General features: G+C 35.6%; 1 protein-coding gene across 1 annotated transcript in view; it reads right to left on the reverse strand.

Annotated features, from left to right (window-relative positions):
- CNTN6 (contactin 6) overlaps positions 1-19,434 on the reverse strand; it is a 187,547-nt gene that overhangs the window by 98,026 nt on the left and 70,087 nt on the right. Inside the window, exons 5-6 of the mRNA XM_055557576.1 lie at positions 15,343-15,546; positions 13,613-13,715 (exon numbers count right to left, since the gene is read on the reverse strand). Coding sequence (XP_055413551.1) covers positions 13,613-13,715; positions 15,343-15,546 — 307 coding nt within the window. The remainder of the gene's footprint in view (positions 1-13,612; positions 13,716-15,342; positions 15,547-19,434) is intronic.

Consider the following 19,434-nt stretch of genomic DNA (forward strand, 5'->3'; position numbering starts at 1 on the left):
GCTTGGATGATTTTTAGGGCCTTTAGATTAATTTGATTTTTGAAACAGCAATGTAAAAATCCAATTTTGGCTTTTGAAATAGAAAAAAAAAGTGAAAGGAATGTTTGACTTTTTGGAATCAGTATGTAAGATCAAAAGAGACCCAACTTGTAATTTGGTCCATTTGAAAATGGACCCTCTGCAGTTGTTCTCGAGGAGAATTTGCCAAGACATATCAGAAACTTTAGCTTTTACATTCCTGTTACTCAATAATTTAATTTTCTAAAATTATACTGAAGAGTTTTACATGCAGATGGACAAAATACGGCCCCAAAAATATTCATTTCATCATTATTTATGACAACAAAAAATGTAAACAAAATAGAAGGAAAATAAATGTGCGCAGAAGATATTAAGAAGAGGTGGCAAGAATAAGCAGAAGAAATGTACAAAAAAAGATCTTCACGACCTAGATAATCATGAAGGTGTGATCACTCCCACTCACCTAGAGCCGGACATCCTGGAATGTGAAGTCAGGTGGGCCTTAGGAAGCATCACTACGAACAAAGCTAGTGGAGGTGATGGAATTCCAGTTGAGTGATTTCAAATTCTAAAGGATGATGCTGTGAAAGTGCACTCAATATGCCAGCAAATTTGGAAAACTCAACAGTGGCCACAGGACTGGAAAAGGTCAGTTTTCATTCCAATCCCAAAGAAAGGCAATGCCAAAGAATGCTCAAACTACCCCACAATTGCACTCATCTCACACGCTAGTAAAGTAATGCTCAAAATTCTCCAAGCCAGGCTTCAGCAATATGTGAACCGTGAAATTCCAGATGTTCAAGCTGGTTTTAGAGAAGGCAGAAGAACCACAGATCAAATTGCCAACATCCGTTGGATCATCGAAAAAGCAAGAGAGTTCCAGAAAAACATCTACTTCTGCTTTATTGACAATGCCAAAGCCTTTGACTGTGTGGATCACCACAAACTGTGGAAACCTCTGAAAGAGATGGGAATATCAGACCACCTGACCTGCCTCTTGAGAAACCTATATGCAGGTCAGGAAGCAACAGTTAGAACTGGACATGGAACAACAGACTGGTTCCAAATAGGAAAAGGAGTACGTCAAGGCTGTATATTGGCACCCTGCTTATTTAACTTATATACAGAGTACATCATGAGAAATGCTGGGCTGGAAGAAGCACAAGCTGGAATCAAGATTGCCGGGAGAAATATCAATAACCTCAGATATGGAGATGACACCACCCTTATAGCAGAAAGTGAAGAACTAAAGAGCCTCTTGATGAAAGTGAAAGAGGAGAGTGAAAAAGTTGGCTTAAAGCTCAACATTCAGAAAACTAAGATTATGGCATCCAGTCCCATCATTTCATGGAAAATAGATGGGGAAACAGTGTGAGACTTTATTTTTCTGGGCTCCAAAATCACCGTGGATGGTGATTGTAGCCATGAAGTTAAAAGACACTTGTTCCTTGGAAGGACAGTTCTGACCAATCTAGACAGCATATTAAAAAGTAGAAACATTACTTTGCCAACAAAGGTCCGTCTAATCAAGGCTATGGTTTTTCCAGTAGTCATGTATGGATGTGAGAGTTCGACTATAAAGAAAGCTGAGCGCTGAAGAATTGAATCTTTTGAACTGTGGTGTTGGAGAAGACTCTTGAGAGTCCCATGGACTGCAAGGAGATCCAACCAGTCCATCCTAAAGGATACCAGTCCTGGGTGTTCATTGAAAGGACTGAAGTTGAAGCTGAAACTCCAGTACTTTGGCCACCTGATGCGGAGAGCTGACTCATTTGAAAAGACTCTGATGCTGGGAAAGATTGAGGGCAGGAAGAGAAGGGGATGACAGAGGATGAGATGATTGGATGGGATCACTGACACAATAGACATGGGTTTGGGTAGACTCCGGGAGTTGGTGATTTACAGGGGGGCCTGGCGTGCTGTGGTTCATGGGGTCACAAAGAGTCAGACACAACCGAATGACTGAACTGAACTGAAAATCCACCAGTAAGAGACTGGCTGAAAATACACATTTGAATGCCCCACAGTCATTCCATATGAAGGTACAAAAAATTGTTTAATCGGAAATGTATTCATAATATATACTTTTAAAGATTTTTAAAAGTGTTTTACAAAGAATATGCTGAAACGATTTGAGTATGAAAAGGAAGCAGTATTGGATTATAACCCAAAAGTGAAATAAATATCCACTACGTGATACTGATATAAATAAAAGATTGAATAAATTGATAAACGAGGGTGGAGAAGTGAAAAATCTCCCATGAGGAAGAATTGTAAATAAATTACATAGGTTCACACCTTAGAAGAAGTGAATCATGACCTCTTACTCATTAGATATGAACTGTATACTTTGACCCTTCCAAAGACTCAATAATGGGAAAAGAGAAAAATGAGTAGGTTTACAGTGGAGAACACTGACAAACCTTCTTCTGCCAAGTGATGAAGGCCAGCATTAGCACCCATAGATCGTATTGGTAGAGTAATAACCTGATATGATGGGTGAAAATGGCACTTTACTTTTGTGGTCTTTTTGCTCAAAACCCATAACCTCAGGTTAAAGTTAAGGAAAACAGCACACAAATTCCAGTAGAGGGTCATCCCACAATAAAAGTGACCACTACTCCTCAAAACTCTCAGGGTTATCAAAAACAATAAATGTCTGAGACATTGTTAATTACAGCCAAGAAGAGCCCAGGGAGACAAGAAAACTCAATATGGTACCTGGGATAGAATGTTAGAATTAAAAAGGATATCAAGTAAAACCAAGAAAATTTGAATAAAGTATGGCTTTAGTTAATAAAGACATATTTGTGTTTGTTCATTATTTGTAACATAAGTACCATCTTAATTTAAAGTATTAATAATAGGACAACTGTGTGGTATTATATGGGATTTTACTATACTGTCAGCTGACTTTCTGTTCTAAAGCCATTATTTTAAAATTTTGGGGGAAAAGGGGTATTAATGAAGTAGGAGAGAAAGAGGCAAGAATCTTCTATTCCTCAGAGACACACAAAAAAATTCCTTCAAAAACAGTCTCTTATTAGTTCTACCAAAGAAATTGAGAGTAACTCTTTCCAGTCTCAGTTTAAACAGGAGTAACCTGGAGCAAAGATAATCAGGCAAGTTCCCAGAGAGAGTATTCTTGAATCTTTCTTCATTGAACGTTTGTAAGGAAAGAACATTTTCTAGGAAAAAAAAAAAATGTGTGATCCATATTGTTATATCAATCCTATTTTCAGTAGCCTGCGAACTCCCTGGGGTCTTTCTATTATCTTTATATCCCCAGGGCCTAGCCCAGCATCTGCTGTCAGAATTCCTCCTGACTGAGTGAAGTCATAAAGGAATTAACTATTGAATAAGATATTCAATGCATATTTACTAAGTTAATAGATACTGGAGCTTAATTTGCCAAGTGAGTGAATGAGGGGATGTCAATAATCCTCATCAAGAATAAATACGTTATTTTAAAATGCTAAATCCATTGTTCTGAGCAAGTCCTTGAGGATTGTGTTAGCAAAGAAATATAATGCAGAAATCCCTTCTCTCCCTCCTGTGTATTCCTTTTTACCTTCTCAGTCAAAGCACCACTGAGAATTACAGTACCACAGTTTATTAATTGTTATTATGTATTGATTGCCTATTATAAGCTAGGGATCATGATAAGGGAGTGGTGAAGTTTACAATTATTTAAGCATCTGCCCACAATGCGGGAGACCCGGGTTCAATCCCTGGGTTGGGAAGATCCCCTGGAGAAGCAAATGGCAACCCACTCCAGTACTCTTGCCTGGAAAATTCCACAGACTGAGGAGCCTGGTAGGCTACAGTCCATGGGGTCACAAAGAGTTGGACACAACTGAGTGACTTCACTTTCACTTTCACTTTACATTAATCCTATTCTCTCTATAGTCCACCTGCCTATCTATCTATTCATCCATTGAGTTTTTGCCTTTGTTTTACAGATAGGAAACTGATCATAGTGGTCCAGCTATTGACAGGGGACAGAAAAGGAAGATAGCACTAAGTTGTGTTCAACTCTTGCGATCCCATAAACTGTAGCCTACCAGGTTTCTCTCTCCATGGGATTCTCCAGACAAGAATACTGGAGTGGGTTGCCATTTCCTTCTCCAGGGGAACTTGACAGGGGGACTGAGTATTTAAACCCTGATCTCTTCAAAGCCTATATAACTTTCTAGAACACCATGTTTCCTTGAAATGTTAGTGAATCCACTGGTAAAACTTTCAGCCCTATGATAAATGTGTGTTTATGTGTTCCTTTGTTGAGGATTGCTGTCTTTCAGTTTTTCAAAGATTGGCTTGAATGCTTGTCAGTTCTCATATTTGCATGGAATTTACCATATCATCTCATGCGAACCAATAGAAAATCATGATAAAATACAAAGCAGTTAGAAAGAATCTGAAGAGTACCTTCAGTATACTACATTGTGGGACAAACAGGACAAGCTATTCATAGGAAAATAATTTACTCTCTATCCATTTAACTTCATGAGAAAATGTTTTATTTTTATTTTTTTCTTTCTCTTTTTTTTTAAAAAATTTATTTATTTATTGGAGGCTAATTATTTTACAATATTGTATTGGTTTTGCCATACATTGACATGGATCCGCCACGGGTGTACATGTGTTCCCGACATTCAAATGGGAAATTTTTAAGATGTCTCTCTGAATTTTTTTAAAGCAAGTGTTAAAATCCTGAAAACCCTGAATTCACCTAGATTAATATTAACATATTATTGGCCAGAGATGTATTAATACCGCAGGCATTAGTTTCTGCTAAAAACTAATAATGTGTTAAAATGCTACTGTCATTCTGAGCATCCTGAGCAATCTTTCTGTGGTATGCTCTTCAGTGATGTCCATATGTGTAAAAGAAAGCAAAGTCAAATAGCTGCTCTTTCATCTGAAAGTTCTGAAATAGATAACAACATCTTGGTGAGACTTCATATTTACTGCTTTACATTAATAGCTAAGCTGGAGTATCTTTTCCTTCATAAATTAGAAAAAAATGAATAAGATATACCTGTATACATAAATATCATTGTCTATACATAAATATAGCCCTCTGTGTGAAGGCTTCATAACACACAGGAACGTTGAGTAAAGTGACTAATTTTATTTGCATTCCAGAGCATTGACAGCAAAGTTATTAAGAAAAAAAAAAGAAAAGTATATATGTTTGGTTGTTTATGAGAGTTTTAGAAGAGTTATAATTATATCAGTTTAACTTCTTTACTAAGAATAAAGGCATATATTTTCTTGAAAGGAGACACAGAGATCTATCAGTAAATCATACTATATTTGAATAGCACCTATCCAAGGAGTTTCTCAGGGTATTTCACAATACAATTAATTTGCAGCTTAGATAATTAAGAGTCTGCCATGTTAAACAAATGAGACAAAACTGAGAATTGAAAGCTGTGATCATGTCAGCTCTGAAACTCCAACATAGAAAGTGAGATACATGTCCCCAAAGTCATAGTAATTAAAGTTCAAGCAGGTATCTGAAGTTTTGTCTCAATTATTCTATATTCACATTAGCCCATGGTGGTTTAAGATAGCTAGGGTCTTTGAGTAAACACTCTAGCCAGCCTTCCATAGATCTCATTCTCCACACTCTCTGCCTGCATGACTGCAGTAGCCCCCTAGGTTGGTTGGTATGTGTTCTGTACTCTTCCTAAACATCTATCCTAGATTTTTATAAATAGTAGCTATTACCATTGCCACATATAAACCAGTGGGGTGTATTCTCCGCAATGGCCCTGATTGATTTTTAGAGAGAGTTTTTTCTTCTCATTCAAAAATAATGAATTTTGAAAAGGTTATCTTTTGAATTATCAAAAACTTTAATATATAAAATTAAACTTGTTATTTGCTGTAATATTAGTAATTGCAGATTACTATCCATAATTTTACCATCCATAATTTTACTATCCATAATTACTATCCATAATTTCATTCTCTTGATAACATCTTTTTTACCATTTTGCTGAAAATTTTCAAGCCTTTTAAAGGAAAACATTTACAGAATTGAGGGCTAACTGCATCTGCACATGGAGAATTAACTTGTATATTAAAAAGATAATTTGATGTAAATATCAAATGGCTAAAAGCATGAGTTTTGGAGTCAGAATCAATTATTTTTAATTTGAATTGCAAATTTACAACTTATGTATATCAATTATTTCATTTCTCCAAACTTCACCTTTTTACCTTCAAAATTAGCCTTAAAAAAAAAATCTGAAATTTAGCACTGTTGGATTAACTGGACCTGCATTTACTCTCCTGCCAGAAACAATTATAAAACTGGACAAATATAACGGGAAACAAACCTGATTCCAGGGAAGTAACAATGGGCAGCATAAAACTGTGATCCCTAAAGGATAGGAAATATACGAAGTAAGCCATGGATGTCCCAGGTTCTTTACCTCCAGGCACTTTCCAGAACACTGAATGAAGAAGCAAACATAAATAAGACAAAACTACATACATCACCGGAGAAGGCAATGGCACCTCACTCCAGTACTCTTGCCTGGAAAATCCCATGGATGGAGGAGCCTGGAAGGCTGCAGTCCATGGGACCGCTGAGGGTCGGACATGACTGAGCGACTTCGCTTTTACTTTTCACTTTCATGCACTGGAGAAGGAAATGGCAACCCACTCCAGTGTTCTTGCCTGGAGAATCCCAGGGACAGGGAAGCCTGGTGGGCTGCCGTCTATGGGGTCGCACAGAGTCGGACACGACTGAAGTGACTTAGCATAGCATAGCATAGTATACATACATCACTGAGTTAGGAGACACAAGGTGCCTGAAGTGGCTGGGATTGCAGAGCAGAGTATCAGAGACAATGGGACTAGAAAAAGAAAGTGCTCCAGAAATCTGCATAAGAATGAGAAATGAGGCTGGGCAAGGAACAATTTTCAGAGCACAAACAGGGCTAAAAGATGTTCGAGTTGTAAAATTTAAAAATAAAATAAAAAAAAATAAAGAATAATATGACACACACACAAAAAAATAAAAAATAAAAGTCAATCTATCAAAAAAAAAAAAGATGTTAGAGTTCTAACATGCTAGAGAAGAGAGAGAGTAAACATTTAGAGCATTTGATAGGAAGAAACATCTTAGAAATAAACTAGCCTTAGACTAACATCTACTCCATACTCAAGGAAGTTTAAAAATAAGCTACAGAAAGGTCAAGCAGATTCACTACAACATAATTCCTATCAATAAAATCCAATACTTGAAAAAATACACAACAATCCAGCTTTTAACAACATAATATTTATTATATCTCTAATTAAATTAAATTATTAGATAGCCTGAAAAGCATAAAAAATAGGAATCATGATTAAAAGCAAAAACAGTCAACAGAAACAGATCCATAAATTATTGAGATTTTAAACTTAGCTAACAAGGACATTCATATATCAATAGGTCTTGTGAATAAATAGCTAGGGGTTATAGGTAAAGAAACTGCAGACCTCAGTCTCTAATTAAGAGAGTCTCTAGGGAAACCTGAAGATAACGGAAAACAGAAAGAAAAACAAGAGGGAGTTTCAGCCTCTGAAACCACAGCTATGGCAAACAATAAACACAGCCTAACTCCTTGCCAGATAAACATAGAAGTTTACACTAAAATCTAGAGTAAAATCACTTACTTTTACCTATTACATCCTACTAGGTTTTTAACAACAACAAAAATATATAAAAGGCCAATTAAAATGTACATTCTGCAGAGAAAAGCAAACAGTGGAACCAAACTCAAATACGGCAAATATTTTTAAATTATCACATTGGGAATTTGAAACTATTAAAATTAATATGTTAAGGGCTCTAATGGAAAAAGCAGACAGCATGAAAGAACAGCGGATTGATGTAGCAGGAAAACAAAAGAAATTCTAAGAAAGGATCAAAAGGAAGAGATAGATACAAAAACACTGTAACGTAAATGAGAATGTCTTTGATAGGTTTACCAGTGGACTGAGCATGAGGAAAGAGTAAGTGAATGAGAAGAAATGTCAATGGAAAAATCCCAAATTAAAATGTGAAGAGAAAGAAAGAAAGAAAGAATGGAATATCCAGGAACTGGGGGCAACTACAAATGGTGAAACAGATGTCTAATGGGAACACCAGAAGGAGAGCAAAGAGAGAAATGAACAGAATAAATATTTGAAGTAAGAATGACTGGAAATTTTCCAAAATTAGTGACAGTTACCAAACCACAGACCCAGGAAGCTCAGAGGCCAATTAGCAAGATAAATTCCAAAATAATCTGCCCATTCAAGAGAAGGAATATTCCCAGGATAAAGGGAATTATTTCCTAGCTACTTAGGAAATATTTCCACAAATATTTCATGAAAACCAGTCTGTATTTCAGAAACTGTTTAAAGTCCTTTAAAAAAAAATGGTGAATATGATGTGGGAATGACTTATGTTATTTTGTGTGTGTGTGTGTGTGTGTGTGTTCCTCTTTCTTATTCACCTACTAATTTCCTTACCCCCCTCTACTTCAACTCCTTTCTCATGAACTAAAATATATAAACCTTAGTTTAATGAATGTATAATTTATAGCATAAACAGTAGTCAGTAATTAGTTAGCAAAAGTGTTTAGAAACATTGATGTATAGAACAGTCTTTTGGACTCTGTGGGAGAGGGAGAGGGTGGGATGATTTGGGAGAATGGCATTGAAATATGTATAATATCATATATGAAACGAGTCGCCAGTCCAGGTTCAATGCAGGATACTGGATGCTTGAGGCTGGTGCACTGGGACGACCCAGAGGGATGGTATGGGGAGAGAGGAGGGAGGAGAGTTCAGGATGGGGAATACATGTATACCTGTGGCAGATTCATTTTGATATATGGCAAAACCAATACAATATTGTAAAGTTAAATAAAATAAAATTAAAAAAAATAAACATTGTTGATAAGAGAAAGAACTCTTGATTTTATTCCTCACTGAACCAATTAGCTTTTTCAGTTTGGGGTGTATCCAACTTACTACAGAGAAGTGGGGTACCTCAGAAAGTGAATGAGGAGATTTAAAAGGATTTGTACAAAGCAGTCCCAACATTGTTTGGAACATATTGGTTTGAAAAAAATATAACAAAATCAAGTATTGCATGCAATATTTTTATAAAGAGTTGTCAGAGAACATGATTTATAATTATCATTCAATAGTTTGTAAAACACTTGGCAATAGACCTGCAAATAGATATTTATCATTTAAAAGGAGGGTTGATAATTATGTTTATCAATTAATTAACTTCCTAGGGAGTGCATTGTTTGTGTGTATGTTAATGCTGCAAATTCAGAAAAGTCAGTAGAGTATTTGGTAAATGTCCACTGCAGAGGGCACAGGCAGTAAAAAATCTTTTTTGTTAGTAGCTAACATTTGCAGGAGAAGGCAATGGCAACCCACTCCAGCACTCTTGCCTGGCAAATCCCGTGGACGGAGGAGCCTGGTAGGCTGCAGTCCATGGGGTTGCTAGGAGTTGGACAGGACTGAGCGACTTCACTTTCATGCACTGGAGAAGGAAATGGCAACCCACTCCAGTGTTCTTGCCTGGAGAATCCCAGGGACAGGGGAGCCTGGTGGGCTGCCGTCTCTGGGGTCGCACAGAGTCGGATACGACTGAAGCGACTTAGCAGCAGCAGCAGCTAACATTTGCATAATATTTTCCAAATATATAAAGGATTTTCATCTACATTCTGTTCATCTGAAGAAATGAAAACTATGTCTGCACTTCAGTTACACAGAATACATGTTTCTTACACAGAACATTTTAACACTATCATTATGTCCTTGTGGATGCTTCAAACTTTCCATTTTAACACTGAGGCATTTCAATTCCATTTTAATAATAGCTTTAATAAATATAATCTCAACAATGATTAACTTTGTCAGATAAAATGTTATGGGACATACTCCACTAAATCAATTATTTCCTTGATGATTTTTTAAGAGGTACAGTGAAGTAATTCTCATCATTTTCCCATTCTTCCTTAATTTTATTTCATGTGCATCAGCTCTTTTATATACAAACTTAACAATGAACATACACTTTATCATTGAGGGATTTTTATTTTGTACATACACATCATATTTGCCATATTTTTACATATCTTATACACTGTAATCTTCAAAACAATACAGGAGATAGATATCATTTTAATCTTTTTTGCATGAGGATATGGAAATTCATAACAGTTAAGAAGGATGCTTGCCAATTGTTAGACAACTCTTGAGAAAATTGAGAATTCAATCTGCCTCCTCTAACTTGGAGAGCAGTTATCTTAACCATTTCCTCAAGTTTCTAAGTTCAGAATTTAAAATCAGGTGAGACTAAATTTTAAGTGTCCTTTCTTTCTTATCAGAAACATGAAGTTGAACCAGTTACTTATATCCTTTGATCCTCATCATCTTCCTCAAATATAATAAAAATATGAGGTACCCTGCACAACTAAGAGGATTAGGCATATCATATAAATTCTTAGCTATAAATGATTAGCACATGAAATTTATTTACATGAGATTCTTGAGAACTAGCATCAATCTTTTTCATTTATTTATTATGTGAGTAATTTTTAAATTACAGTAATCTATATTTCCTGATGCTAAACATGATAGAGTAAACTATTAATATTCTTTTCAGATACTATTTTTCATTGGTTTTCTTTTATAAATAAATCAACAAATTTTCAAAGTATTTTGCTGTTATTTTATGGTGTTTTATATACTTTAATTTCTGAGAAAGCTTGAAAATGGTGAAAGTTCATCATATCTTTCAAGGCAAATAAACAAAAACTGACAAAACTCCCAACTGTCAGTCTCTTAAAATAATTTAAACAATCTATAATTATTTATTGAACAAATACTATGGGGCCAAATATGTAAAATTCAACAGTCCATGAGCTGAGAATTTCCAGGTGTTCAAGCTAGATTTAGAAAAGGCAGAGGAACCAGAGATCAAATTGCCAACATCCATTGGATCATAGAAAAAGCAAGAGAATTCCAGAAAAACATCTACTTCTGCTTTATTGACTACACTAAGCTTTTGACTGTGTGGATCACAGCAAATTGTGGAAAATTCTTAAAGAGATGGGAATACCAGACCACCTTCCTTGCTCTTGAGAATTCTGTATGCAGGTCAAAAAGAAACAGTTAGAACTGGACATGGAACAATGGACTGGTTTCAAATTTGGAAAGGAGTACGTTAAGACTGTATATTGTCACCCTGCTTATTTAATTTTTATGCAGAGAACATGATGCAAAATACTGGGGGGTTGGATGAAGCTCAAGCTGAAATCAAGATTGCGGGGAGAAATATCAATAACCTCAGACATGCAGATGACATCATCCTTATGGCAAAAAGTGAAGAAGAACTAAAGAGCCTCTTGATGAAAGTAAAAGAGGAGAGTGAAAAATCTGGCTTAAAATTCAACACTCAAAAATGAAGATCATGGCAACTGGTCCCATCATTTCATGGCAAATAGATGGGGAAACAATGGAAACAGGCAGACTTTATTTTGGGGGGCTCCAAAATCACTGCAGATGGTGACTGCAACCTTGAAATCAAAAGATGCTTGCTCCTTGGAGGAAAAGCTATGACCAACCTAGATAGCACATTAAGAAGCAGAGATGCTACTTTGCCAACAGAGGTCCATCTAGTCAAAGCTATGGTTTTTCCAGTAGTCGTGTATGGATGTTCAACCATGAAGAAAGGTGAACACTGAAGAAGTGATGCTTTTGCACTCTGTGTTTTTGGAGAAGACTCTTGAGAGTCTGTTGAAGTGTAAGGAGACCAAACTAGTTATCCTAGAGGATATCCTGAATATTCATTAGAAGGACTGATGCTGAAGCTGAAATTCCAATACTTTGGCCACCTGATGCAAAGAATTGACTCATTGGAAAAGACCCTTATGCTGGAAAAGATTGAAGGCAGGAGGAGAAGGGGACAACAGAGGATGAGATGGTTGGATGGCATCACCGACTCAATGGACACGAGTTTGAGCAAGCTCCTGAAGTTGATGATGGGACAAGGAAACCTGGCATGCTTCAGTCCGTGGTCTCGCAAAGAGTCAGACACAACTGAGCAACTGAACTGACAGTCAATTCTGATTCTTTGCGACCCTGTGGACTGTAGCCTGCCAGGCTCCTCTGTCCACAGGATTCTCTAGGCAAGAATAGTGGAGTGGGTTGCAATTTCCTCTTCCAGTGGATCTTCCCAGTCCAGGGATTGAACCCATATCTCCTGCTGCTCTTGCATTGCAGGCAGATTCTTTACCACTCAGCCACTAGGGAAACAGAGCCAAATAATGCTGATTACAAAATATTTAGTAACCAGCATTATTTGAATTGGGCTTCCCCTCTGGCTCAGTGGTGAAGAATCCCACCTGCAATGCAGGAAATGTAGAAGATATTGGTTCCATCCCTGGGTCTGGAAGATCCACTGGAGGAGGAAATGGCAACTCGTTCCAGTATTCTTGCCTGGCAAATTCCATGGACAGAGAAGCCTAGCAGTCTACACTCCTTAGTGCTGGAAAGAGTTGGACACCACTGAGCATGCACACAGAAACGAACAAACATTATTTGGATTGCTTGGCATATTTGTTTAATAATAGGATGAAGACTTTTAAGGATGTTTCCCACAGTTTTGAATGTAAATCATTATTTCTGAATATGAGGCCCACATGAGGAATAGATTCTGGATTTATAGGCAAGCACTTAAAAGTGGTGCTGAGAGTAAAGTCTCTTACTATTCAAAGTATCTTCTATAGGCAAGAAGAATCACTATTACCTAGGAGTTTGTTGGAAATGAAGAAATCAGATAACACACCAAATCTATTGAATCTCAATTTAACTATCCTCCAGATAATTCATATATACATTAATATTTTAAAGTGGAATTTTATCACTTTGTTACTTGGTTACTGGTGTTTATGGGTGTCAAAATGAAATTTTAATATTGCTAAAATGCAGTTATGAACATTCCATGAAAAAAAATATATATGTGGCTGGATTTAAAGCTTTCCAAACTTATTGCTTATAAACACTTATCTGAGTAGTAAAGCAAAATGCTTCCCCTACCAGGACAGGTTTGGCTCAATTCTAATTATCCACTATGAACAATGGCCTTTAATTTGCCTTATTTTGGAAACTAGCTGTGCAGGTTTTTCATTTACAAGAGTTGTTGGTTAATTAAGCAAGGAGACATTCCAGGTAATATATTTCTGGATGTACAAGAAAATAGAGTGAAGGATACATCAAAAATTTAGTGACCTGCTTGCCATCTTATGCAAGCTCACTTATCACTTTGCAATGTGCTGCCTAAGTGGCTTACACTGTGCTTAAACTAGAGTAAATATTGGCCCAGTTGGCAGAATCATCTCCCCAATCATTTTTAGAGTATTAATATTAGACATGTTTATTTAAAGTCCAATCAGAAAGTTCCACTTTTGCCCAGCTTTTAAAATGTTTGCTGATTTACCTATAGGGCAACATTTGAATACCAAAATATTTGTTTGTTTGTATTAATTAAAACAATTAGAAAAAGAAAAAACAACCTTACTTTCCAAGGGCAAAGCATTCCAGTTTTACAGATGAATCCTTGGCAGCTTGAATAATTTCAGGAAAACGCACTTCAATCTTTGGTTCATATTCCCCCATCACACCTGTTAAATACCAAAAGAGCTAGCAGCATTTCTAAAGAACAGAGATTTTATATGAAGCAAATGCTTTAGTTATCAAAATTTGATTATTCTATTCTTTAGTTAACAATATTTTTCTATACTGATGATGAATGATGGAGAGCATCACTTCATGATGCTGTTTAAAAAAATTAGTTCATTCCTCTCTCCCCTAAAAAAGAAATACCTAAGATATAATACCAAAATATCAGAATAAATGCATTCCAAATTTCCCTGTATTCCACAAGAGCATCTTAAAAATAAAATAAATTCTTTTATAAAATAAAAATACTTCCTTTTTTAGAACTTAATCATTCTAAACATTTGAAGAGGCTGTGGTTGAAAAGACAGAGTACTACTTCATTCAAATAAATTGGTAAATTTTATTTTTTCTATTTCCTTGACATGTGATATTTCTTGAGTGACTACTTTTAGAAGAGGTTTTTTTTAGTATTATGTATGATGCTTTTGTATATTTTTACCAAAAATGTATTGAAAAGAATAGAGGAGATGGAATAATGAAGGAATTAAGAAGAGAAGTTAAGAAAGTAGGTAGATAGGGAGAAAAAAGGCCAATATGATAGTTTCTATGCATATTACTGGCTTAGGAGCTCTTGTGATCATGAACAGAGCACTCACTGAAGGGGAGAAATTGGACTTAAGAATAAGTCCAGTGGTTGATGAATTCTAAATTAAGACCATGCAAATATATTTGAATAGTTAGTGATTATAAAAGCTCTGTCATAAGAACTCCCTGTATGGAGCTAATTCCATGATTCTGTTAGCCATCATTAAATTATATTCCTGCTTTTCTTGAACTTAGAGAGGAGAAAAACACTATAGACGTATTACACAAGTCCAGAATCTGATCAGAAAACGCATCAACAGATATTTCCATCTTTACATTTACCACTGTGAATATTTAATTAAAGAATCAACTAGAGGATTCTTCTACTTTGATGACTTTCTTAGGTTTTCTAGCTCTAAATCTTGTACCAGCTATGGCTTGACTAAGCTCCAAAATCATCAGAGACCAATCTAAATTATGTTTCTTGGAGAAATATAATTAGTATGAATTTTGTGTTTCATTTTTCTTTGGAATGCTCATTATTAATGTTGACTTGATTTACTTTCCTTGGATGTGAATTGTTTTCCTGCCTTACCAACTAGGAAATAAAAGGGTGAACAAAAGAGACAAATATGGAAAAGAAAGCGGTGTTAAAGAAAAGCTGTATCGTATATTCATCAAAAATATATTAGGTGAATGAATAATTTTGTCAGCATTCACACATTCACACACACATAACTACTCTCTCAAACATTGTTTCTTTTTTAATAAAATATTTCTTAAGCGAAGAAAGGATCTGTTTCAGATCCAGAGAGGAAGTGGCATAGCATTCTCAGAATCATCTATACTATACCATGTGGATTAATTATATAGTTTTCTATTATTTTTGACAATATGTGGTTTTTCATCATATTTGTGAATTAAACCTCAACTCCTAGATATTATGGCTCCACTGAAACAGAGGAAAGCAGAAAGTTCTGCAGATATCCCCAAGTTTCAAAATTCACAGACAAAATTTATCCCTAAGATAACTCATCATCTTACCATCAGTGCGCTGTACTAATGGAGTGGGTGGTCCTTGAACACTCCTCTGGGCTTCTTCGTTTGTTATGAAGCAAGTGTAGTTGCCAACATCTGATGGCTCCACTTTGGCAATGTACAAGTTCCCTGTCTCTTGTGATACAAACCGTCTGTTGTCCTCTTGAACATATAAGGGGTTATCGTTGAAAGTCCATGCATAAGATAAATCTGGAAACAGAACAAAATAAGTATTATCCTTACTGTATTCATTCTTATCTGAGAGTTCTGTGCCCTACTTCTCCATAAATAGAATACAACTGTGCCCCTCTTTGTCCAGTTTGTGCCTGTCATCCTGATGTAATTGTTTTATTTCTTTTTAATTAAGTATTTCCCAATTTGGATAATATGGTTTTCCTGTCCATCACTGGCTTTGTGTAATTAAAGATGTGATGGTGAGATGTCAAGGGAACAAGTAGATGAACTTATTAAGGAAATCTATATGGTATAAAATATTATGGGCTCAAAATGTACACTGAATTTCTACATCAATGCTCATGTTACAGCTGTGCTTCTCAATAAGCAATCAGAAGGATGCTCATATTAATCATGTTTAGGGGTGTTTGCTAAAAATTTTACTTCAAGGTGTAAGTTCAGGGACCCTACCACTTGGAATCATTCATTCAATTATTACACAATTTCTGAATATCTCTTTTGTGACCATTTTTGGACTTAGAACACATCAAAGCAAAACCTGTGCCTTATAAAACTTGACCTAGTAAACTGATTACAACTAGTGTGGATAATCTCAATGTGGGCTGATATGTGCTTTGGCAGAAGCATCGGAACTCAGATGAGGAGATTAGAATGATCTGTGGTCAGAAAAGCCTTCTGAAAAGAAATCCATGCTCAAACTAGTAGGATGAATGGGAGCTATCCAGGCAACAGATGAACAAACCTTGCTCAGAGAACAAAAGCGTGAAGATGAAAGAGAACATATCATTTTTGCTGAACATCCATCAACCTCTGGAAATCTTATATATAAATATGAATATAAATATATAGAGGCATATATAACTGATATAATTATCATGCTATAAAATGCACAAGTCCTAAGTGTTCAGTTCAGTTAATTGTAACAATCTAAGCACTATGAAATCACCAGCCTAAAATAAATTATGGAACAGTCCCATCTTTAGAAATTTTATTATGTCCTTATTTGTCAACCTCTACTGTTGTAACAACTACCAGAGTTCTATCATCATAGGTTATTGAATTTCATAAAAGCAGAATCAAAGAGAATGCACTTCTTTTTGAACTTTTATATTGGAATCTAGTTGCTTAACAATGTTGTGTTAGTTGCAGGTGTACAGTAGAGTGATTCAGTTATGCATGTAGCTATTCTTGTATCAATTTTTCCCCATGTAGGTTATTTCAGAGTATTGAACAGAGTTACCTGTGCTATAAGGTAGGTCCTTGTTGATTATCTATTTTAAATATAGCAGTGTGTGCATATCAGCCTCCAACTCCCAATGTACTGCTTTGTGTCTGGTTTGTTTAATGTATCTTAATGTCCCCCTATGTAGTTGTGACTATCAGTACTTCTTTTCTTTCTCTTGCTGAATGGAATTCCATTTTTATGAATATACCACAATGTGTTTGGCTGCTTTCCTGTTGAAGATTATTAGAATTGTTTCCATTTGGGGACCATTATATTGGGTTGGCCAAAAAGTTAGTTCGGGTTTTTCCATACGATGTTATGGAAAGACCTCAGTGACATTTTTGGCCAATCCAATGCATTAGGCTCATATAAATATTATTTTCTAAGACTGTCTGTGGACATTTTCACTTTTCTTTGTTAAGTCCCTAGACGTGAACTATAGGGTAGATGTATGTTTTACTTAATTAAAAAAAAAAAAAACTACAAAAGAATTTTCCAGTTACACTAGTTGATATCTCTATCTGCAATATATGAGAGTTAGAATTGGTGTACATCTCTGCAAAAACTATGTTGTCATTTTTTAAATTTTATCTAGATATCATTGAGCAAGGGGGTTGCAGGTGGCACTAGTGGTAAAGAATCTGCCTTCCAATGCAGGAGATGCCAGAGATGAGGGTTCGATCCCCTGGAGGAGGGCATGGCAAGCCTTCTTGCCTGGAGAATCCCATGAGCAGAGGAGGCTGGCGGGCCACAGTCCATGGGATCACAAAGAATCAGAAATGACTGAAGTCACTTAGCCAGCACGCGTCGTTGAGCAAAGGAAAATAGTCTCATGTATTAAGGTTTTGTAAGTGTGGTACTAATAAGGTTAAGAAATTGTATGTATTGTGAAAACTAGATACAAATGAACTTATGTCAAGGAAAGTGGAAGAACTTAACTGGTTCAAAAATGACTCCTTCCCCAAATATGTGGAAGCTATAGGTGCTGGGGTGAAAAGGGGAAATATACTAATGATGGTTAAAATGTCTTCAATTGTAGATGAACTTGGACATCACACATTTGGAAATCACAGTCACAGGAGAACAGTTAAAGCAACTGGGAACCTCTTGTCCAGCCAGAGGTTACAGTTCATGTTTGTCATCTGTACTTATGTTAAAACTAGTGCAGAAGCAAGACATGGCAGAGACAAAAAAGAAAAAAATTGAAAGCTAATTATTTCTATAATGTTCTAGCAGTCCTCTTCAGATAGAAGCAGACAACCTGAAACATTTTTCACTAATAGAACTGATTTAAAATTCTCTAGAGGGATGATAAAGCAATATGAATTGAAAGCTATTTTGACCTTAAATCTGATCCATATACAAAAACTCTTGAGAAAATGCATGTGCGCTCTATTGTTTTAATCGTGTCTGACCTTAAAGATTAAATCGTGTTTTAATCTTTGTGACTTATAGACTATAACCTGCCAGGCTTCTCTGTCCGTGGGACTCTCCAGGCAAGAATACTGGAGTGGGTTGTCATGACCTCCTCCAGGGGATCTTCCCAACTCAGGGATCAAACCCAGGTCTCTTAAGTCTCCTGTATTTCCTGCACTGCAGGCGGATTCTTTACTCACTAAGCCACCCGGGAAGGTGCTTGAGAAAGTGGAAATGTGTGAATTTTGGCATCTTTATCATCCCTTTCAAACCAGGAAAAAAAAACAGATAACGCATTAACAATATACTTAGGGAACCAGATTCTTTTTAAAGAATGAAAAAAAAGAAGATAGAAAGGAGACAGAAGAAAATAATGAGTTTACAAAAAACAGACTAAATTAAATCACTTATGTATTAAATTATATATTGTATTTGCAATGTATTAAATTCCACAATTCATAAATTATTTCAGTAAGAATAAATTCATCTAAATAGCCAGAACTCTGGTATCATTCTCAGGAATGAAGAAGATATGACAGAAATATATAACAAAGAGGATGAACAGCAACAAAAATGCCACTTAAGCATGAAATATAAAAATTCACAAAGTGTCATTAAGCCTATAAAATTAGTGTTCAGGAAGAAAAACAATCTAAGACATGTTATTACATGAAAAGTATATTGTAAATAAAAATGTTTAGTATGATCTCATAAAAAATTATGCATTTACATGTATGAGAACTTATGTGTGTGTGTTTCTGCAAATTTTTAAATTTAAAAATCTAGGCATGTATACAGTGGCTTTCTCAAGAGAAGGGAAAGAAACACAGAAGACTTCTCTATATAATTTGTGCCTGTCATATTTGAATATTTAATTATTATTTAATTGTGCAAATGGGAAAAATAAACAGCAGGATGAATAATGTACCAGGAAAACTAAATACAAGAATGGGTTATCATTTATAAAAAAAAAAAAAAAAAAAAGATGGACAGTATTATTCTTTTAATGTTCTTTATTCTTACTCTGAACTATTCAGACTGGAGTATTATGCTTTATTCAGAGCACATTAGGAAACTTGTTAAAGTACAGATAGCTAATCCTACCCTAGCAATTTGTTTTATTAACATCTGAGTGAAGTACCATGGAATCTATATTTTCAACAGCCTACAAATATCTTGCAGTTGAATTGTAATACTATGTTCAGAGTACCCATTATTGAGAGGGAACTGAAATCTCAAGTATATTGAGATAGATAGCCAAA

The sequence above is a fragment of the Bubalus kerabau genome, chromosome 20 (genome assembly GCF_029407905.1).
Source record: "Bubalus kerabau isolate K-KA32 ecotype Philippines breed swamp buffalo chromosome 20, PCC_UOA_SB_1v2, whole genome shotgun sequence".
NCBI lineage: Eukaryota > Metazoa > Chordata > Mammalia > Artiodactyla > Bovidae > Bubalus > Bubalus kerabau.